The sequence below is a fragment of the Hirundo rustica genome, chromosome 8 (genome assembly GCF_015227805.2).
Source record: "Hirundo rustica isolate bHirRus1 chromosome 8, bHirRus1.pri.v3, whole genome shotgun sequence".
Lineage (NCBI taxonomy): Eukaryota > Metazoa > Chordata > Aves > Passeriformes > Hirundinidae > Hirundo > Hirundo rustica.
The window spans coordinates 21,548,722-21,571,539 of record NC_053457.1 but is presented as its reverse complement, the minus strand read 5'-3'; the positions used below and the strand labels follow the sequence as shown (position 1 = coordinate 21,571,539).

General features: G+C 36.3%; 1 protein-coding gene across 1 annotated transcript in view; it reads left to right on the top strand.

Annotated features, from left to right (window-relative positions):
• ADGRA1 (adhesion G protein-coupled receptor A1) overlaps window positions 1-22,818 on the top strand; it is a 255,015-nt gene that overhangs the window by 29,313 nt on the left and 202,884 nt on the right. Inside the window, exon 2 of the mRNA XM_040071081.1 lies at window positions 13,447-13,518. Coding sequence (XP_039927015.1) covers window positions 13,447-13,518 — 72 coding nt within the window. The remainder of the gene's footprint in view (window positions 1-13,446; window positions 13,519-22,818) is intronic.

Sequence of the window (22,818 nt, the reverse complement as noted above, 5' to 3'; positions counted from 1 at the left end):
CCCTGCTCTGCTAGGCAAATTGCTGTGTTAGGGGACTCCAGGGTCTGCTACAGCAGAGGACTTAGTGTGAGACTTTGAAGGGTGGGAAGGAAGCATTGCAGAAGTCATGACTCAAGGCTGGGGTTTTTTGGAGGAAAAAAAAAGAGCTTTTTTTTTTTTTTTTTTTTTTAAGTATTCCTCTAGTGTGCCCTGGTGGTACCATTGGGTCAGGTTTTTTTTTTTTTTCTTTTGTTATTGGTTTTGTGTCCATGGTGTCTAGAAACTTCTCATTTTAAAGCAAGTTGACAGCCAGGCTTATCAGAGATGGAGATTTTAAAAAGCACCAAACCCCTCACGAACTAGTTCCAGAGTTGTCATCTTGCAGTAAGATGCATTTTATAGGTATAGAAACATTTTTGAAATGAATGGAAAAGCAAATCAGAGCATGACACATTAGATAATATTGCTGTGGGTAGACAACTGATGTGGATGTGTTTAGCTTCACTTCAGGTATACTGTTCTTATGGGAGTGTGTGCTTATCTTGCCATGAAATGCTTTAAACTAATCTATTATTCTACATAAATATTGAAATTGGTTGGGTCAGAATCATACATAATTAAGACATTGAGCCATTCTTATTAATATTTTCCCTAATGTATGCTGAATATATTTGATTTTGCACAGGAGCAATCAGTTCAGATTGCTTGGCTTATGTGAAGGACTTGGAATGAAAATGTTTCTGCTTAGTCTAAAAGAGATATATTTAAAGTATGTATTGGGATTTGTGTTGCCATCTTGAAACAGCAGGAATTTTCCTTCCAAAAAATAAACTTTTACCTAATATTTAGTACACAAAGCTTTCAGAAAACTTGGTGAAGAAGGAATCTTACACCTTCTAACTATTCTGTGGCATTTACTGGGGCTAATATGTGGTATCAGTTTCTATATTTCTGAGTGCCTTGCTGATATTCTAAAGAATTTGGAGTCTGGTGGAGGGTAAGTAAACAAATTTTAGAGAAAGGCACCCAACAAGAAAGGAATACCAAAATTAACTTAATTCAATACCAGAAACACGACAGAAATAGATATTAAAAATGTTGGAAGGAAAACTATATTTACTCTTTGTTTGGTCTTTGTGGAAGTGTGAGGACAAAACTGATCCAAACATCATTGAAATATTCAGTTTAATATTAGAAATCTTATTTGATCATCCAGAGAGTGCATGTTACAGTATGTTTTTTTTCCAATACAGGTTAAGGTGGGTTTGTTTTATTCGGTTGGTTTGTTTGTTTTTGTTATCATCTGGCTGGCACTTGGTAATCTTAAAGACATGTTACACAGTTTCAGTCAAAATTCAGTAACAGTGTGAAATATTTGTACTACCAACTTGCTACCTTAAATTTTATACACTAATCATCTCCTATGTCAAATCAGTGAGCACAGAGTAATAGGTGTATGAGCAGCAAAGGAATAACAACTATGTGTGTGGCATTCAGTGCAGTTATAAATGAGAAAATGGCATTTCAATAGGAAAGAGATGGATGGGTTTCCATGCTGATTTTTGGCTGTTACAAGAATTGTCTGTTGTGCCCTGTACTTTCTTGTGATTTCTTGTCTTTGATGGATCTTCCATGTTGGTACACCCAGTTGCCCATTACTCTAACAGGGGCTTGCCCAAAGAATGAATGTCTAAGGTACTTATTTTAGGAGTTATTTTAGGACAGAATCTTTTTTTCATTCTTCTTCAAGCAGGTTGTGCTGATTTCCTAAAGAACAAAAGTTCAGTATTGCTTATAGACCAGTTTAGCAAATAGCTTGTTAATTATATGTGTACCAAAAAGTCTATCTTTATCTTACTTTTCTTTACTTGTTTTTCTTGTACTCATGTACTCATAGCTGCACTCTTTTCCCTAACCCTGCTTTTACTTCTTTTGTTTTATTTCTTCAATTCTTTCTGAAGGCAGTCTCTGTTTTATAAAAAAAAGTGCAATTGGTCTTACTTATCCTTTCATGTCATTTCAGGCATCCCTGAAAGGTGCTATCAGTCTCGTTATTTATTCAAGGATCTGAAGACACTTCTGAAAAAAAGAATAAATTATTCTGTCATTGTTAGTTTGGAAAACTTTTGAAACCACTGAAGGAAATGAATTGGGAAACCATTAGGAATAACTGAGATTCATTTAACATAGCTGTGATCGTTTCAGGGCGTGATTCCCCGCAAAGGCTTTGAAATTCCTTGTGGATATTGCTGCCAGTGTTTATTATTTTAAAAGCAATGCATTCGGTTACAGTTATTGTATAACTAAATGTTTTAGGAGCCATTTGGCAGAAATGCACACTGTGAAGTAATGCTGAATGTTTGCAATTGAGTATCAAACAAAAGGCGGTTGAGTGAGCTGAACGTTGACTAATGTGAAAGAAACAGGCACAAAGCAAGGTAGGAAGAAGTTGTGTAATGCAAGTTGAATCGAACGATAGGTGTCTTTTGTATTATTTATACCAGTGTTTTGAACAGTTGTGCTGAAAGCTTTATTTCAGAGATTGCAACGATAGCTAAAATGGAAAGAACATCAAATATTGAACAACACAGCCTTAGGAAGATAATTTTAAGTACCTGGGCTGATAGATATAACATTTGAGACTGAGATTAAAAAAAGACAAATCACAATTGAGACAGTCATTGACCACCTTTAGCTTGGAAGCTGGGAAGTAGATGGACTCAGGTAATTGCTGTGTTACATTCATCACATGGGGTGAAAACTTCCTTCCCAAATGTCCTAGGAGAATTTTCTTAAAGCCCATTTTCTTTAGTGCAAAATTTCGAGGGTATTGCTTAGGCTTAAAATTAGTACTATTAACCAAGGAAGTGGAGTCTTCTGCTTACAGTAATTAACTATTAAATTAGGGACCCATGTTAGGAAAAGCAGATGTTGAAAAAGCTGAAGGTCTGCATCCTCATGTTTGGAGTTCCTCAGTCTGACACTTACTGTGGCAACTCTCTTGCATAAATTTTTGGTCTGTGCTGTAAGTTTAGAGCAGATGACTTCTGTGCTGTCTAAATTTAAAATTTTTAGGGATTGTTCAATCTATTGTAGTGCGCTTTATGAATACTGCTTGAGGCCAAAATAATCCACAACAGCTATTGTGGATTACACAATACACAAAGAGTATTACAGAGTCACACAAAAGTGTTGCTATTTTAGCACTGAGCAGTGCTCTGATCTACCTGGGTCTGTTTTAGGCAGGAGATGGGCCTGGATGACCCCAGAGGTCCCTTCCAATCCAGATGATTGGGAGAATCAAATTATCTGTCATACTGCATTTCTCCCTCAAGTAGACACTAACCCAAATCTGTTTTTTAAACCATTTTGCAGACCTAAAGCACCTCCAAAAAGATATATAAACTTGTATGATGGACTGTGTGCATTGTTTTGGGTTCACTTGCACTTTGAATTCAATAAGAATAATCACTAACTGTTTAAAACTTGGGGCTGTCACTCTGCTAGAATGTGTATCAGTAGCTGTCTGAAGTGCCTTAGAAAAACTTTTGTCACTCCTTATTAGCAGCTAAAACTCTGTTCCTCTCAGTCTTTGACACCAAATGGAAGGCTGAGCATTCTGACATTGTCTTACTGGTTGACGCAAAATAGGAAAAACAATTTAGATTTCCTAAACTAGCTCTTTAAATATATCCTTATGAGAAAAGGTTTTATTTTCAAATTCAGCTAGGAGTTATTTAGTGATGCCAGACCAGATTTTTTTTCAGGCTTTCAGTTTTCATATATATTACCCAAAGGATGTGCAATGAGTCCTTTATTTCATTGAATTATCTGAGGATATACATTGTCATTTAAAAAAAATATTACTGCAGATAGCTCTTTTGCAGAACACAATTACGGTCCCAGCAGAATTTTTAAGTTAAGATATACACATAAAAACAACAAACCAATTTGTGGGGAAAAAGAAAAATAAATTACTACAATGTAAACTTTTCAGTATTTTTCTGGATTTATAGTCAGTAATTGTTACTACTTAACTGCTTTAATAACAGAGACATGAGCATTTTGAAGACAATTCTGAGCATAGTTTTCAGTAATAATGTGGTAACTTTATAATGCTCTTTTAGAAATACATAAAAGATTAGCAAAACTGGGGAAAGCTGATTGTTTCAGGGTTTAAAAGAAGAGCAGTGAGCTGAATAAGTGCTGAAAAGATCTTACAAAGGAAACAAAAGGTGATATAAGAAGTATAATAAAAGAATGGTGACTCAGAAAATTTTACTCTTTTTACAAAGTGAATTAGAAGTAAGTTAAAGTAAAATCTGAATTAGAAAAGGTGAATTTCTTATAAAATTTTAAATTAAAAGTTAGTAATTAATTTGGTAGTCTTTTTAAAGTTCTTGAACTTAAAAATTCAAAACTTATTTGTAGAACAAAATCCCCTGACTGTATTGTATCTAGTATAGAAAAACAGGTTTGGCCAACCTGTGGAGCTGTAAGGCATTTTGGGGTGCTTGTGATCATTTGGTGGAGTGGTGGTGTGTAAGCCCAGGAGAGAGGAGTGGTTATGCTGACCTTGCCATGAATCACCATGGTAAATTGCTTGCAGAAACCATTTTGAAGTGGGGAACCTGGATTAACTTCTTATTCCCACTGCAATGAGTATAAAAATTCACATCCTGTAGGACAAAGGTGTTTCTCAGCTCATCTCTTGTTGGTGCTGAGCATGCTGAAATGCTCAATCTGCATGTTTTTTCAAGCGCTTTTTTTTCTCTCAGCTGCTCTGTGACTCCTGGTGGTGTTTGCACCATCACTGTTGGTGAGTTGTATACAAGTGTGCGTGAGAAACAAACATAAGAATGTAATCTTCCCACAATGTCAACTGAGCTGAATGAAAAGCGTGTCAAAAGCTAGTACTCCTGTAACAATTGCTTCATTAAATCCATTGGCATATTGCACAGGCTTACTCAATGGACAACTTTTAGATTTTTTAATACTCTATAGGAATCTCATTTTTCCCACCAAAAATGGATTTTAAATACGTATTGATAGAAGGATGTGCAGTGAGTAAGGCAAAACCAAGAACACCGGGGTGTGCAGGCCCATGCTCTCACCAGTTGGCTACATGTGCTTTTAGAAAGAGTGTATTATTGCAAGTTCAGACATAAGTATTTCCTTTCCATTGTAGAGAGAGCTTTTAACTGTTCCTCTCTTTCTCCAAAGAAAACATTGACAATAGGATCTTTGATCTTCAAAAATTAATGCACATGACAAATTTAATTCATGTAAATAATTCTGCTAGATTCAGTAAGATCCATCACAGGAAGCTAAACATGCTTAGCTATCTCTCAAGTAAAGATCGTGCATGTGGTAGGTATAGTGATATAGTCCAAAAGTTCACTTAGATAAAATTCTCTCTTCAAAAGATGTAATGGAAATGCTGTCTTATCAAAAGATCACGTGAGGTTTTTTAACTGACACCTGAAAAACATTACATGCACTCAAGTTCAAATCTTGTAAAAGCAAAATTTATCTAGACAGCTGAATGGTGTTGTAAGTGTCCATGTTGTAGTAAAATAGTAATGATTTATCACATTTTTTATATCCTCATATATTATGTTCAGTTTAATATGATTTTAGGAAATATCACTGCATAATTAGTTTACTATTCCAGTACTATATTGCTATTGTCAAACCTTTTTCTACAGTCATCAGCTCATGATGTAAGTTTTCCAGGTGCTGACTTTCTTGAATACAGTTAATTAAACTTGGAGCACAGAATCCTGTATGACACTTTGGGTGTTCAGTGATCTTTAGAAATAGCCTTTAGACCTCAAGTTCTTGTGGGGAAAAAAGAGTTTTAGTTAATAAGATCATCTAGTTCAGAATTTCTCTAGTGCTTGACAAAAGTCATAAAATAGATGAGCACATTTCTTTTCAGAAGTACTTGCAGTCCTGTTAGTAATGCTTTGATTCCTACTGCTTCTTGTTCTGTTCAGTTAATTAATATCATTCAATTAATATCATTCAGTAGTGGAGTGGGCTTGTTCAAAAGCTGAAAACTCTTTAACTCCCCCACTGTTAGGAAATTATATTAAAATTTCTATTTGAGAGTGACCTTGCTGCTTCCTTTTGTTGATGCATTAATACCACTAAACCAGTATTAGGGAGAGAATGAGTTGTGTGTCCTGCTACTGATGATAATATTTTGTTTTACAGTTTGAATTGTGATGTTGCTTACAAAAAGAGGCTCTTGAATATGATTTTACCTAATTAAATCAGTTGATGTGGTAATTAATATGAGAACTCTTTGGTATTTTGAATGTGACCTAGCAGTCCCTTATATCATCCAAGAGGACTCTTGATGAAAAGCCACCAGTATGACCACCAAAGACAAAAAAAAAAATAAAAAGTTTTGCCTTATGCTTTCAATTACTGAAAATGGGGCTATTGAACAGTAGTTTTCCACAAAAGCAAGATTCTGTTTCCATACTACAGTTTCTCCCAGGTTCTGTTAAATTTATGACAGGCTATTATCATTAATTTGCACTTTTGGATGGACTTTCATTTAAATAGCTATTTACCTAAAAGGAATTTTCTTGATGCTTATGCTTTCTTTTGCTATCATCAAATAGTGCCGAGATCTGGAAGCTGCCATGTGCTGCTGGTACTGTACAAATTAGAATGCTAATTAGCACACTGTTACTGCCTCTTTGGCTATAGCTGTTTGGGGGTTATTTCTGCCATATGAACATGCTTTGTACAATAGAAGGCAGTTTTTGTGTATTTTTCTGTTTTCACTAATGCTTGGTATTGCTGCAAGTGGATGGGTTTAACAAAAGCTGGTGTATGTGAAAGATAATTATAAAACCAGCTGGAATTGGAGATGCTGAGAGACTAGGTTTTATTGCTTTCTACAGGATTCGGGATGATTCTTTTTAAGAATGCTGACCAAACGCTTTGTTTAGTTTGAAAAGACAACACAATGGGCCACAAGCCCCTTCAGGAAGAGAGGTGTCACTTTAGGCCATTATATGCATCTTTACTCTTCTGATAATTTAGCTTTATGCTCTTTTAAGTTTTGATGTTCTCAAAGTCAGAAGGAGAGGCAGACACTATGAATTACTGTGCACAGACAGTGAAATATAATAAATTAATAAATACTCCCTATATCTTTACAACTTTTCCTTCCTTGTGTTTGGGTATCAGGCTATGTAGATGTCTACCACACCCCATTCATCTTGTGAGCTGTCAGTAGTGTTTTCAGTCCTTTTTCTCTTTTCACTTGTTCAATCAGTTTTGTTATTGTTCTGTGACTTCCCTCTTAGCCTGTCTGTATAGTTCTAACATTATCTGTTGAAGTCCTAGGCACTAGCTCCTAGCCCTGTGGTTTTCAGTTTGGAGAGAGGAAGAAAAGAGTGCAGTTAGTACCTGTATTTTATTATAGCTCCATGTATCTCTCTGTGTATGGTACAAAAAGCAGGTATCCTTTTTTAAATTTATTTTTCTATTTCTGCCATGTTTGTGGGCAAACTCCTTGTTTCTGTGGTGCAGCTGTCAATGAATTATGCATGTTGTGGGGGATAAACAATAGTCTGGTTTACCAAGAAGGATTTTAAAACATCAAAAAAAGTTTAGAAAAACTTGTGTTTTTGTTTTACACGGCTGGATTTCAGTACAAGTAATCCCAGTCTTATATTATAAAGAAATCAAATTCATTTTTCTATACCAGCATATACTGCATGTAAAGGGAACGAACATCTTAAACTGCAATGTGTCAGCTGTTATCAGGCTTCCACGAAAAATGATTTGTACTTAAATTGTTACCTTGAAATAAAAGATACTTTGAGTTGCTTCATGTTGAGTTAGTATGTAAGAGAAACTGCAGAGCTCTGAACACAATTTCTGAACAGAACCCCAACACAGTTGTTCCAGATGTACAATCTCAGTGGACCAGGTTTTCTGTCTTTTTTCAATTTCTCATGGATGCCTGCCTAGCACACCTTTCCACTTGAGAAGTGGGAAACTGAACATAAGAGGAAGTGCACAGCAGGGGCAGGAGTCTGGTTGTTGTTTTGTGTAGCATTTGTGTCCCTTCAGTTGCGCTCAGTGAGCGGGACTTAAAGGAAGGGTTCTGGAGACTTGTGTTCTCGACAGCGTCTATCAGCCTAGACACAGGCCTGGGTCAAGTCTGATCTGTACCACCTCTTGGGCTGCTCAGCAGAAAATCAGGTGAAAGTTGACATTTTACTGATTTTTCATGAAGTTTGGGTGGGAATTTTTTGCCTGTGGTTTTTGTGTATTTTCCCCTGTGAGTGTTATCAGAGGAAATACATATTTTCATTAATGGGTCACACTTCCTTCTGCGTTCACTATACATTTGGGAATAGCAGTCTTCATCTAAATGCCTTTTCCTCTGTGGGTTTGGTTATCTGAGCTGTGCTTTCTCTGTGGATGCACTGCTGTGTGAGCTCACAGGCTTTAGGCTTTATGGGATGGGATGCTGCACCATCCCACTGAAGAAGCCTCAGCTGTGGAATTTGTTTACTCTGTAACGTCATTGACTTTGGAGGCTTACTAAAAAGGATCCCTTCTCTCTGAGGGGTTATAGGAAGTTGAAGTTTGTTTGCGTTATGATTGAGAGCTTTTAATTTGATACCTTTTAAATACTATAGTGAGTTCTCTTATGCTGGGCATGTTTTATACTTGTTGCACAAGGTTACATCATCCTGTACTTTCAATGGTTTCACAGAACCAAGAATCACAGCATCATTTTAAGCAAACTGTGATTTGTGGCTTGTTTAATTCAGATGGAGGAATCAGAAAATCAGAGGAATTACTTCTATCCATTAGAACGATTTGTTCTTTTAGATATGTCTGTACTGTTAAGGAAGGGCATCCAGGAGAGAGTGGAAGCAGTGGCTCACTGACTGTCCATGCTTCTCCATTGTTAGCATCTCCTTGGCACGATTTTGGTCCTGGTGTATAAGTGAGGTTAGTTGGCTGGTCTGTTTCCAGTGCAGGGTGAAGGAAATTGTGTTCAGCCTGTGCTGCAGCCCACCAGGGAATACATTTGTGCCGTGAAACTACGTGCATGAATGAAATGCTTTAGGATGCCAGTGCAAGTCAAGAGAGGGTATTTGAATGATATCCCTTCAGAGCTGGAACAGTGCTGGAGGGCTCCACAGGGCCAGGAAAGACAGATCTGGTGTTAATATCTTCTGAACAGCCTCCCTGGAGTAAACTGTCCCCCAGAGTGCCTTGAGAGAAGGAGCAAGAGACATAAGATTTGAGAGTCAACTGCAGTAACTAAATGGTTCGTAACATGTCTGATCAGCAGAGTGGTATTGACAATTGCTCCCCTGCACTTTTTGAGTTGTATTCTATCAAAGCTGGGACTCAAAGTACCTTGGTTTGAATTTTCAGTTACTTGGGCTTGAATCATTAATATATTGTAGAAAGACAGTTTGCAAACTGAACTTTAAAATAAGTACTTATTAGAAGGCTTCCCTGGAAAACTTTGTCCATAATGAAACCAAAATATAAAGGAAAGAAAACCACCACCACCACCAGAAAAACCCAAACCAACCAATCAACCAAGCCAAAACCCTACCCAAACCAAACTAAAAAACTACTTTAAATGAACTTTGGTGGAAAGCTACTTTGATGGCTTTTGGAAAATACATTCATTGAAATAAAGTGTGCTCATTTTCATAATGTTTCTTCCACTGGAATAAAATATTTAAAATTTGAGATTCTTAGCACATGGCTAGAAACTGTTAATTATTTAAACCAGCTGCCTTGTTGCAGTGTATAGTGAGATTCATCACTGTGATTCACTAGCACATCAGAAAAAAAAATCCCAAAAAGCAACCAAGTGAAAATGCTATGGATAGATAAAATGTGAGAAGTATTTATTCACAGTGAGTGCATGGTGCTGGTTTATTTTTAAAAAATGCAACCTCTATTTGAAGTTTGATTAGAGTGAGTCAGTTTCTGTTGGATCTAACAGTTATAATTTTGTTATTAGTTTTCCAGAATAAAATACACGAATAACACATTTTTCATGTACTTGTTCACCAGACCATTGCATCTGTCAGTACAAGAAAAGGATGCTCATCACTGCAAAACTTCTGCAGGCCTTTAATTAGAAGCATTTCCCTATAAGCAGATGACTCTATTTGAGGGAAAAGAGAAACTTACCTATTTTGGCCATACTTGACACATTTCATGTCCATTCTGTTACTTGTCTAAAGAAATAATGTATGAAAGTTATTCCGTGTAAAGCATGAAGAGTAAGAGCCACAATTTTTTCCTGGCATTTATTATTTTAAAAGATTTTTCATTGTCTGGAGTTAAGCCTTACATGTCTCTTAGGATTTTGAACATTGTAACCAAAACTTTCCTCCCTTCCATTCTCATCCCCACAGCAAATATTCTCAGACGGGAAGGATGTTACAACTTGCATAAAAAGTTTAGTGATTCATTACTGTATGGAAAAATAATGTGATTTAGGTTTGCCAATGAAGTTGTTCATTTCATTCACAGTGAATCTTCAGTGCAAACCGAATCCTTCTTGATAACAACCTGTTGCAAATTTTGGTACATCACTAAAATTTAAAAATTAATTAAAAACAGGTGGATTCTTCCCATGGAGCAGTACCACTCAACTGAATGAAAATATTTGTATGACTTGTTAGAGAGGATGTTGTTTTCCTTAGGTATCATATTGGAATGTTAGGATTCTCTAAAGCTGCATTTCTGAACAGAAAAAGAATCATACTGTAATTATGATACCCGTATTACTTTGTTTATAAAACCTGAATTTAAGTTGGCACTGTAAAGAGGAAACCCTGAAGGAAACTAAACTTTTGAAACCTGATCTCTGTGTGAAAGTCTCTGTGAAACTCTGGTATAAAGATTTGAAGGGTTTCATTTAGAAAATCAAATGTGCATAGCTAAGGTTTTGGTGTTTTTTTTTGTTTGTTTGTTTCATTTTGTGGTGTCACATTTTTCAAGATACAGTTTATCTTTCACAAAAATGAATGAGGAAGCACTGTTGAAGAATCATGAGCTGTGTTTACTGAGTATTCAATTTATGAACTAAATTATCTGCTCAACCTTGTGATTTATTACCAGTTTGATAGTTCCCTTTAATTAAAAGGGGTTTCTTTTATGCGAGTTAATGATGCTGGTTTCAATCTAGGGATGTAGGGCTGTACAGAACAGGCCATGGAGGTAGAGTAGGAGATCACCTGACTTGTGCTGCATTTTAATGGAGTGCCAGCAAAGTTCAGACTGCCCTCTTTTTCTGGGCAGAATGAATAGAAGGCTGGAAAAACAAATTGGCACAACGAAATTTTTTTAAAGATGGAAATATGTGTATCCAAGCCAGCTGTGAGTTTTGAAGCACACATCTGCAAATCAGACTATGCAGTGGTCCAAATACAATCTTTGTAGCTAAGGTAATTGTAACAAACCTCAAAGATGGTCTCTCTGTAACACAGCATATTAAAAAAATGACCCAATATGAAGTGGATTTTATGTTAGTCTTTCCAAACCTAGCCAATTTTAATTTTGGGTCTTCATTTTGTCTTGACTGAATCAAGTTCTGTGCAGCCTCAGAAGACAAGCTGAATAAAAGAATAAAGTAATAGAACATGGACAATAAAACACTAGAGCATTTCATGTATTTACATTTTCTAGTTCAGATGTTTTGAATTTTAAACAAGTCTTTCATCATGTCACTACTGAAATGTATTTCTAAAATAGTAAAGAAGAGTTGGGAAATCAGATAAATATTTATTGTCATACATATAATATTTAATCTGAGAACTATGAGGAGGAACTTGTGGGATAAGGAGTTTCTTAATTGATGGAAATAGGCTGTGTGTATATTGGACCATATTTAATTTTTGTTGCAAACTTAGGCTTCTGTATACTTTTATATGCACGGATGTATGGGTTATGATCAGTGCCACACTGGGGTGTCACTTGTGGGTGACACTGTCTAGTTCTGGGTGGGGAGTGAAGCTGCTGCCCAAGTGCATTGACAAGCAGCAAAGTGTAGTAAAGTACAGGTCAGGTCTGAGCACCGCTGTTTTCCACGTAGCTGGCCCACAGTGGGCCATCAACTCATATCAAAATACACATTTATGTATTAATTTTAGATCTGCTGAAATCTCCAGATCTTACTAACGTGGCAGCATTTTAACTTTGCTACGTTAATAATTATTTTTTGTTTTCCTGTGGGTCAGTGTTGTTACATTTGCACCCAGACTTGAGATTTTACGTGGTAGGTGTGTGTTGGGGGAAAATAACTTACTGTTGATATACAATGGCAAATGCAAAGAGCAAGACTATCTTGTATTGTGTAACAGATTGTTTAAAAACATGACTAAAAAAAAAATTAATCAAAAAATCTCATGATGCCTAGTTAAGAGTATAAAATTTCTTTTGAAATTTTTTTGGTCTGCTTTCTATCTTGCAAGCTGCATGTCTTATTTTGAGATGCACTATTGTGTGCTATAAAAGTACAATTTATTGTAAATGTTGCATTAAAATACTCATTTCTCAGGCAGTTGGAATTAGGTTTTTTTCAGAGGCAAATGTTTCTTATGCACATTGCATAATCATTAGATTGAAGACCCAATTTCTCCAGCATCTAAAACAAACCATTTCTTTTGCATATTGATAAGTTTAAGGGGTAACATCTTCAGAACAAATGCGTGTTCATATTGTATTGCTTCTGAAATAGCTGGAAATATACAGTGATAGAAAATCACTAAACTAGAAAGGATCACTGGTGAAATGCACAGTACATTGACATAAAGAGGAAGAATAAACATCTTTTTTCAATGGCCTTCATGCCGGTTTTGCAGGTGCGGGATTGTGGTGGTGCTTGATGGGTCTCATAGCTTAATTACTGAATTTCTACTATGCAGAGATTGCAACAGGAAAACATTTTGGACTTGTCTGTTTTTGTTTGTCTCTCCTGTAGAAAATGAAATACTTTGCATATGAGCTATCCATGGTATGATGGCATGTACTTCTGTGCTACAGCACCCACTGCAAAGTGATTGTATTGTCTTCTGATCTACTGGAACAGTTTTTAACGTGTCTTTTACTTTACCAGCCTTTTTGCAGACTGGAAGGCCCAACAAGTACCTTAGTGGTAATTTAGAATCTACTAGTAAAGTGTGGGCATTGAGTAGTGTTAGAATTTTCAAGATGGAGTCAAAATTAATTTCTTGATGTATTTCTTGATTGTGCTTTTATTTTATAGATAAGAATCTATGCACTTCAGTAAATGGTAATCTTTATTTATGGCTATGATGGGAAAATGCAAATGAAGCAGTGAATTTTGTGATTAGTATTTTACTGAGCAGTCACTTACAATAATTATATGTTTTAGTCCAGTGGAATTATCATGTTCTATTAACCAGATTATTTCCTGACTTCTTGTAGGATTCTGAGTAACAACAAGATCTTGTCGTTGAAGAATGGCTCTTTCTTCGGGCTGAGATCCCTGGAGAGACTGTGAGTAACTGATCAGCCTTGCTCGACCTTCAATTAAAAGTCTTGGTACTTTAAATATAGAAACAAACATCAGATAATGAAGTTGAGATGTTCTGAACTGTATTGCACAGTAGAGTTTCTAGGCAGTCATCAGGTTAAGAAACAGCATAAAAATGAGTGCATGGGGATGGACGTGGAACATACAGGAAAGCACTGCCATCAATTTGGAACTAAAATAAACATGCAGTCAAAGCCTTGTACTACGCTGTGTACAGTATCACAGCGAAGGCTGCTGTATGTAATGGTAACACTAATATACCTGACATGTAGTTTGGGTTATTTAACTCGTTGGTCTCCAATACTTTTATTTTAGAGCTATACTAATTTTAATTTTTTCCATATTTTTATTATAATATCAACAAATTGGACAGCATGTCTCACAGGAGCAAACAATGACTTTGATAAAGCTCCATGCCTATGTATTTCTAGCCAATATTTGAAGGGGGGAAGGGGAACTCAGGAGGAGCTAATGAGTTAGGAAGAAAATATTTGCAAACTTTAATGGAAATAAATAGGAAGTAACAGCTCTGCTATAATAACACAACTTTCTGTATCTATAGGTCAGTCATTTGAGAATAATTGCACACAAGTCTAAAAGGCCATTTTCTATTTTTATAGACAACTTATGGTACCAGTACATCTAAAATAAGTAACTATGTCAAGATATGTTACAATATCTCCTGCAGCTTAAGATAAATTACCTTTATACTTCTCTGTAAGATTAGCTTTATTACATAGAACTGTTGGTATAAAATTGCTGCCGCATTCATGACTGCATGAATGTATTGTGTGGTGTGAATATTTCCATATGCAAAGAAATTATGTATTAAAGTCAACCTTAGCTAATATTTTTGCTCTGGATGTGCATGATATGCATGCTGTTTATGGTTGTGGAATAAAGTGGGTAAGTATACCATACTGAGATGCTTGGGTATCCTAAATGTGGTTTAAAATAAACAAGTTATTTCGAGGTCTAAAGCAATCCCTTAAGCACTTTGAAGGATTTGGGTAAAGTGACTGTCAGAACATTTATGCTAAGTAACATTAGATTTTTCTCTACATATCGTTACAGTTGTATGAAATACTTTCTTTAATGTTAAATATTGATTATTAAATGAATGTAATATTAAGTAGTATGGAATGGAAAGTGATTTATTTTTTACTGACTGCTTTAATATTAGGATCAACAGTGATATGAGGTTTGTAAACAAGTCTACAAACATTTTAGACAAAACAGTTTAGAACACAGAACAGAGTTACAAATTTATTGCAAGAAGGGTAACTAGTAAATTAAATTCTCATGTAATGTAAGTAACGTAGTGTTTAGAACTAAAGGAAAACATTTCCTCTGAGGTTTTTTGTTAAGTTTAATTTACATTGCAGAATTATACTGAGCATGTACTTTTAAGAATTTTATTAGTTGACTAGTGAGAGAAATACTTCAACCTGAAAAGACATTATGGACAAAACTAAGAACAGTGAGAAAACAGAGAAAACTGCCTTAGGTGGTAGCCTCAAGTACCATCACAGTCTAAATAATTTCATTTTCCTAAGCTGATTTTTCATAACAGTACAGATAAAATGAGTATCATCTCCTCTGTTTATAAATGTTTGACTCTGGTGTTAATACAAAATCCATGAGTGTTCCATCAGTCGAAGACTGGAATTCAAGTGATGACATTCTCATGATTCATTGTTCATTGCCCTGTTTCTGTTTCATTTGGGGCCACTCTGGCCCCATATGCTTCTTATCAATATCTGTGAAATCCCACTTTCAGCTGGGGGGGTGAGAACAGCTGGAATAGTCTACTAGGAGGTGAGTGTGAATGAATTACAGCTGGATGAGTGCTCCTAGCTCTTGGACAAAGGCTTCCCCAGCTTTGCATTTTAACAGAACCTAATTCAGAGCAGTACCTCAGGTGCTCAGAATGGAGAACTGTGGCAGCAACTGCTGTTGATATTTGTGACTTATCAAAATGCACCAAGAACTTTGATTCCTTACCTGAAAGGAAGTACTGAAGCAGGAAAATCCAGCTTCCTTTAAAATAATGTTAAGTTTACAAGATTAGGTGCTTAGGAACGTGGGTGTGCGGGAGTTAAGAAATACTAATTTAATTTGGTTTTGCACTCCTTGTGGTCCTTTTCAGATGAAAAAATTATGTGAATGCCACAGAGGAAAGAATCATCTAAGTCAGTAATTTTTTTATTTTTTTTTATGGTTACCATCAGATCATGAGCTAGAAGAGTGTAAGCTTACATGGAAAATGAAGTCAATGTCAAACTGGATAAAATTAGAGAAGTAAAATTTCAGGTGGAATTGAATGACTTGTGTATTCTGGAGTGCTTAAACCCTCTTTTTGGGTAAAGAATGGTTTGAAGCCCTACTCCGATAAGTGAGTGACATCTTTCCTCCTATTTTGTTTTTCAATGCATGTCACAACAGGAATTGGATTACAGAAGTGTCAGTCTTCTCAGGTTCTGGTGATTTCTCAAGAGTTACACAATTTTAGGTCCCTCACTGAGCTGTTTAATAATTTAAAGATAGCACTATATTCTAACTAATAATCCACTAATATTAAAAAATGACATGTCATAATGTCTATTAAAAATAGTGATCAAAACACATGCATGAAATACTAATATTTTTACAGGGCATTTTGTAAAAGTGCTTTGAAAAACGCTGCCTCACAAAGGTGCACTTTCAGTTTTATGTACGTGTATGAACAGTGACTCAGGAGGGATCTGTAGAGGTGGCAATCCCTCTCCACAGTTATAGTTTTCTAAAATTAAGAATTGCTGCCACGTGCTGGTTTGGCAAGGTTGGCTCACAAATGTGACATGGCATCTGGACCACGATGTGCCTCTGTGCCCCCGAGCTTATGCTGTGGTACAACAAGAGGCATTACGAAGTGAAGATCATAACTTAAATACTGTGACAGAGAAAAGTTTACAGAAAACTTAGATATTATATGCTGTCCAGTTATATAGTCCTTGAGTTGGAATAAAATCAGAATTGTAGGTAAAAATACCAATCAGTCTTTTTTGAAGCAAGCGTGGTAAAGGAACTGTTTGTTAAAATATGAAGAGCTGTGTGGAATTTAACCAGAAGAGATCTACAGGCTGTAAATTCTTTAAATGAGAATGCACACCTTGAAGCCATTTCTATGATGCACCCTGTGGAGATGACTGGCTTCACATTCAGGAGGCTGAGAATTCAGTTTGGATCTGAAGCTCAGGACAGCCTTGACAGCTTGGAATGATTTCAGTTTCAGTGCCTTCAGTGTTCTGCCTTCCCAGAACAGCAGGAGTTATCACAGACATTTCAATAACTTTTCCTATGCTCTGGGTACCATAAAAGAAAGGCAAGGTGGGCTTTCTAAGCCATGAAAGAGTGAGGTAGCCTTTTTGAGTAAGTCTCAGCAATCAGAAAACTCTCAGTTAGTAAAATATTTGGAGGGTTCTGAACAACTGAATTGTCTCTGTAATTTGGTGATATAATTATTGCATAAATTGGAACAGTGTATCACATGGATAAATCTATGGCAGGTTCCTTCTTTAAGAATTATCTTTATTTATTTATTTTCATTTTCTGGGCATGGGGTTAAGCATGCTATTACCCAAAGAATCGCAGGCTAGTGCAGGTTACCATACTTGCGGATCCCTGATCGTGGCGGTGTGTGGTATGGATGCTGCCATGAAGCACTGCCACCACCTCAGTGTGCAGTGAAGTTTTAGTATTAGTGCCAGCTGTGGCAAGGCTTTTTATGCCTGAGGATATTTGGCCAGCCATAGTCCATGGGATCCTTCTGAGAACAAAGATGTGATGGGGCCAGGTGTTCCAGCTGTGCTGGACCTAAAGCCAAGATCCAGACTAGGAAAATAAATCTTTTGCCCTCATCCTGCTGCCAGCTGGCACAAAACAATATGTACTTCAGCTGTTATCCACACTGCTAATTTTCTTACTTTGCACAGCAGCCCCCACAGCCCCTGCCCTGAGCTATCTCCCCATGTTACCCCTCCCTGGGGCAACCTGTCCTGGCTTCCCTGGTGCTGTGGGATTGATTGTGTGCTGGGAATTTTCAGAAGTGGGCGTATGAAGTCGCTCACTCTCTCTCTTTCATAACCAAATGTACTTTTTCGTTAGGTTTATAGGAGCATTATACCTCTGAGACTGTTAGTCCTTTGTCCCAGTGACTGAACCTCTAATGGGTTCAGAAGCTATTGGGAGGGAACCAGCAAATAAAAATAAAGAAACATACACAAACAGACCATGGTTGCATAAGCAGTTTCCTTGGGAAATCAGGATGAAAGATCACTTAGCAAGATTACATGTATTTTTCCCAGCTGAGCCAGAAGAAAAGCATGCCAGGCACTAATAAGCAGAAGTGACTGTTTTACAGAAACTTGCTTTGTTACGTTTTCAAGACAAAGAAAAGTAGTATAAAGTATCTTGAAGATATTGAACTTATTTTTTTGTTTTTATCTTTTTTAGTGCTCTAGATCTTATTCAACCAGGCCTCACTTAGATTGTATGTGTTTTTATCAAGTGCTCCTGTAGCATTAAGATCCAGTCACGTGTCAGTGCTGCACAGCCACATGTTGTCCTCACTTATTATCAGACCAGACTGCCTAAAAGCTACTTCCAATAAATTTCAGTGGGACATTCTGCAACTCATGTTCTGGTGTGCAGTGGAAGTAATCACACACTGTATTGAGGGATGAAAAGGGCTAGAAAGACAAGTATAAAAAAATTAGACCATAGAAAAAATGTGTTATGAAGTTGTTACAAAAATATGATACTTAGAATTTGTTTAGCAAAATTCAAGTGATGGAAGTGTAGAATCTAAAGGTTTGATATTTTTTAACATGCTATTTACATTTTCTGAGTTACTATCCTCATCATTTTTTCCCTGCCCACACATTTGAAATGTGCATGTACACACACACACACACAGGAACAGATGTTCTTCCTAGGTACTGTGAAGGATTGGATATATACTCAAAGAAACTATTAACAACTATCAATGCATTGCATATGACATCTCTAAAGTTAGAAACTTCACAGATTAAATTTAGAATATGTGTTCTTTTTCAGATTTTTGTAAAAATAGAAAAATACTGGTTATTATGAGCTCAGATTTCAGACTGACAGCCAGGATCCAGCTGTGCAATGTTTTTGGCTTTTTTTTTCCCTTGAAGATCTTGCAGCTGAGGAGTGTGCCCCAAACTATGTGCAAGCACTTTTAATAGAAAATCAGTTGATAAGCTTGGAGACATCAAATGTCACTGAGCTGTGTGTTTAGAGAAAGGCTATGATGGTACTCAAGGAAAGGGTAATCTAAAAATCTGTTTCTTAGGGCTGTTTGTTGTATAAATAGTTATAGTATGAATAAAACTATTGTTTCATCTAGTTTTTGTAGCTGGAGAAATATGGAGAGACAAAACTCTCAAGCATCTGAAGCTTTCTTGCAACTTTTTCTTGCATTTGAAATCCTGCATGGATTTAGTAAATTCTGTAAGTACAGTTGATGATGATAGCAAACAAGTTATTCCTTTATTTTCAAAGAACAATGGTACAGGTCCTGCAACCATTATTTTTTCTTCTTTAGTAATATATCTAGGACACTTGAAGAAATCTAAGCAGTATTCCATGTAAAATTTCTTACTGTGTTGACTTGTAATGGTTTACAAAAGCTCATTATGCTGCATTACTGTTTGAAGTGATTGATGATATTCTGGTAGATGCAGAAGGATGGGAATAGTCATGGGGACAGATTTTTCTCCAGGAGCAAGACTCTGCTTTGTGCCTGTACTCTAAACTACACTGAAGACGATTCATGTTCCTCTTGGCAGCCATTGAACTTTGAGTTGCTCTTTTGGTTTCAGTGTCAGATTAAGAGTTTGTCTTTTTAATTATGATGATGCCAGGGTTTGCATGAGATGTGAGGTTTCCCTTTGTCAGTCCTAAATGCAGCTAATGTAACTGGCAGGTTGATATTAAATGGTAGGTATGTTTGCCTGTAACATGGTCTGCACAGAGCCTTGTAAATATTGAGCTCAAAAACCAAAGTTCGGAAAACTGATGAATTATTGAAGTTAAGGTACCTGTTGATTCAGAGACATGCCTATTGCAGATAATTGGTTTGGAATGTTGGAGATACACAGGTGATAAAGAACTTTACAAACCCAGTCAATGTAGGCAGTAAGGAGATCAGAAAGAGGAAGAAAATAGTTATGCATACAATAATAATTTTTCACCTAAAATTAGAGTAGCTTTTTGTGAAATGAAAGGTTTTTAAGGCTCATCCTGGAGCATGAAGAAAAGCAATTTCTACCAAGAAAATGAGTTTTAAGCTAGTAAATGGGACTGCATTCTTCAGAGCTTAATACACACACACCTCCTTAGCCCTCTCATTTTTTCATTGGTAGTAAATGCCACAGTCAGCTGCTGTAAGACTTATTTTTACTCTGGGGTTTTTGTCATATCCCTGGCTTAGAACCAGATTCTTTACCCATCGTGGGACTCCTCCTGCATTTCCTTACACCAGTCTGTTTTTGTGGTGGCTGAAGCCCAGTTATTTTTACCTCTCTTTGGTCCTTGGTTCTTTGTCATTGTGGTAATTTTGGTCATGTTACTCAATAATACCAATGTCAGATATATTCTGGTACAGGTAGAAGATAGAGATGTTCACTTACATGAATGTGCCCTTTAAATATCTGACTTAATGTACCTATCAATGAAAATCGTAATGCATTATTGAATTATTGAAAAATACTAAATGCATGTCAAAACAAAGTATTTTTTCCATAAAATCAGTTCAGTTCTACAAGATACATTTTTCTATCAAATAATTTTAAAATTTTAATGGTGTGGATTGGTGGGACTGGTATGAGCCTGATACGAGATTGAAAGGAGATATGAAAATGATCCTGGTAGCACTAGAGTGAACCTTCAGTTCCTCGCTGCCTGGAGTTTTTTTAGCATCAAATAAGATTTCCTCATTAACATTTACAATATTTGAATTAAGTCTGTAAATCATGAAAACCCACAAGTTTAGTAATTGCAAATAAAATTTAATGTTACAATGAGAAGTCTCCCCTATCACTTAATTAGCTAGAATTAGCTAATTATTTCTAACTGTTTAAGTTGAACAAAGTTTTTACCCGACCATATTTGTTTATTGACAGGTTTCTTTTGTCATTATCTGGTTCTGGAAGATGTTATTTTAGGCATTGCATTCATTTAAAAATACAGCTTTTTATCTTCTTTGTTTTTTTACTTGGAAACAATCCTTCTTAATCATAAAGGATTTTGTCTAAATAGGGAATTTTATGCATGCTGTAGCAAATGCATATTGGTTAGGTAATACAATATTTATATGTTGATGTTAACCAAAAGTCTTTTGAAAAAAAAAAATCTGTGAAAGAAGAGGCTTTTATTTGGAAGAAATGATTGGAAGTCAAGGACTGTCTTATTTTAGAGGTTTTTTTTAAATTTTCAATTTTTGTCTCATCACTTGATCTCTCTCTACCTCTCTGGTCTTCATCTGTATTGCTTATTTAATATCTCCAAATCTAGTAATACTGGGAGACCTCAGCTTATCTGGAGAAGGGAAACAAGAAAAAGTACGTTGATGTTTGCGTAATGCCAATTATTCCCCCATTTCTACCTTCTGTGGAGTCATTTATGTACATTCCTGCCCTCACCGGGCAGAAACTTTAATGGGCGCAAATACACAAGTGCAGACAGGGGATACTGATGCTTGTTGGAAATACCTGCCTGGTGTTACATTAGCAGCAAGAACCAACAGCAGACCTAAGGAGCCTTGGAAAATATCATGGATCTGGACTTGGAAAAGCCACTGTTGTTCCTCACTGTTGGTAAAGGAGGACAGGGTGAATTGCTTTTCAAAGTAAGTGTCATTTTGCTGCAGGCAGTGTTTTAATGAATTGCACGGGAGGAAGGTTGCCAGTTTACTATCATTGCATAGAAATTTTGAGAAAGAGAAACAGAGGCAGGATCAATGTCTCAAGTCAAACTCAGCCAAATTAATTAAAAATTTCATTTTCATTTTAATTCTGTGGTCCTTAATTGATGTCTTTACTCTGTCCTATGACTAAAAGTAAGTTACACATTTAGTACTGCAAAAGCTGAGTATTTTTACACACTGCCCTCCCTAAAAGCAAGTAAAAAACCCACCAACCAAAAAAAAAAAAATGTCCCCAAACTTTCTAAATGCCAGAATCCATTATGTTCCAGTGTGCAGTATTCAAGAGATTTAGCATTCTATCAGGTGTTGTAAAACTTTTACTGGTTGTAATATGACTGTCAGAAGCACAGGAGCTGGAAATTAAAAGTAAAATTACATTACCTTTTTTCTAAGAGGCTGTACGTACGGTAAGTCTTACAACCATGAAATATGCAGTGTGACAGAAAGGTAATGCATTTTTTTTCCTCTATTCATTTGTTATTTACCAGTATAAAGTCACAATACAGACTATTAGACATCACATACATTGTTTTACAGGATGAGGCAACAGGAAAATACCCTACCTGTCTATTGTTATAGAGTTGCTATGCTGCAGTGTGCAAAAAAGAGCAGTAATTCTAGAAAAAGAGGGTGTTTCCTTTGGGATATTACAGTGCAGTTTAAAAATAGCAGTAATTAACTCTGAAAAACAGGTTAGTAAACAGTCCCATTGTTCTAGAGCAAGGATCTGGAAGCAAGCGTTGATTCCAGTCTTTATACCTTAAGCCTGATTTTTGTTTGCCTCCTAAACTACCACATTCATTTGTCTGCTTCTGTGGTATACTTGTTTCCCCCTGGAAACAACATGGGCTCCCAGGCAGTGTCTTTGCTCTTAATTCCATGGTTTATAGTGGGATCTGAGACCTGCTCAGTGCTGCTTGTGGGAGTGACAGGCATTTGTCATTCTGAATGCACTGCTGAGATTGTGTTCTTCTGGTTCTGACATGAAACTATGGCTTCAGCTTGGGCACAAAACTGCCCAGAACAGAGCTGCTGGCTGTGGATGTGATGTAGCACCAGTGTTTAAGATGTCAGTGGTTTGCCAGGCTGCATCGATGGACTTTTGAGTGTAACTATTTGCAAAACAGATTTCTGTTGGGAATGTGAGCATGGTAAAATAAAAACATTTCAGTCAGGGACACAGCAGTTTCATGGAACAATCTTTATCATAGATACCAGTGTTTTATTTAAACTGCTTTATAGTCACAAAATATAGAATCTTTTTTGATTG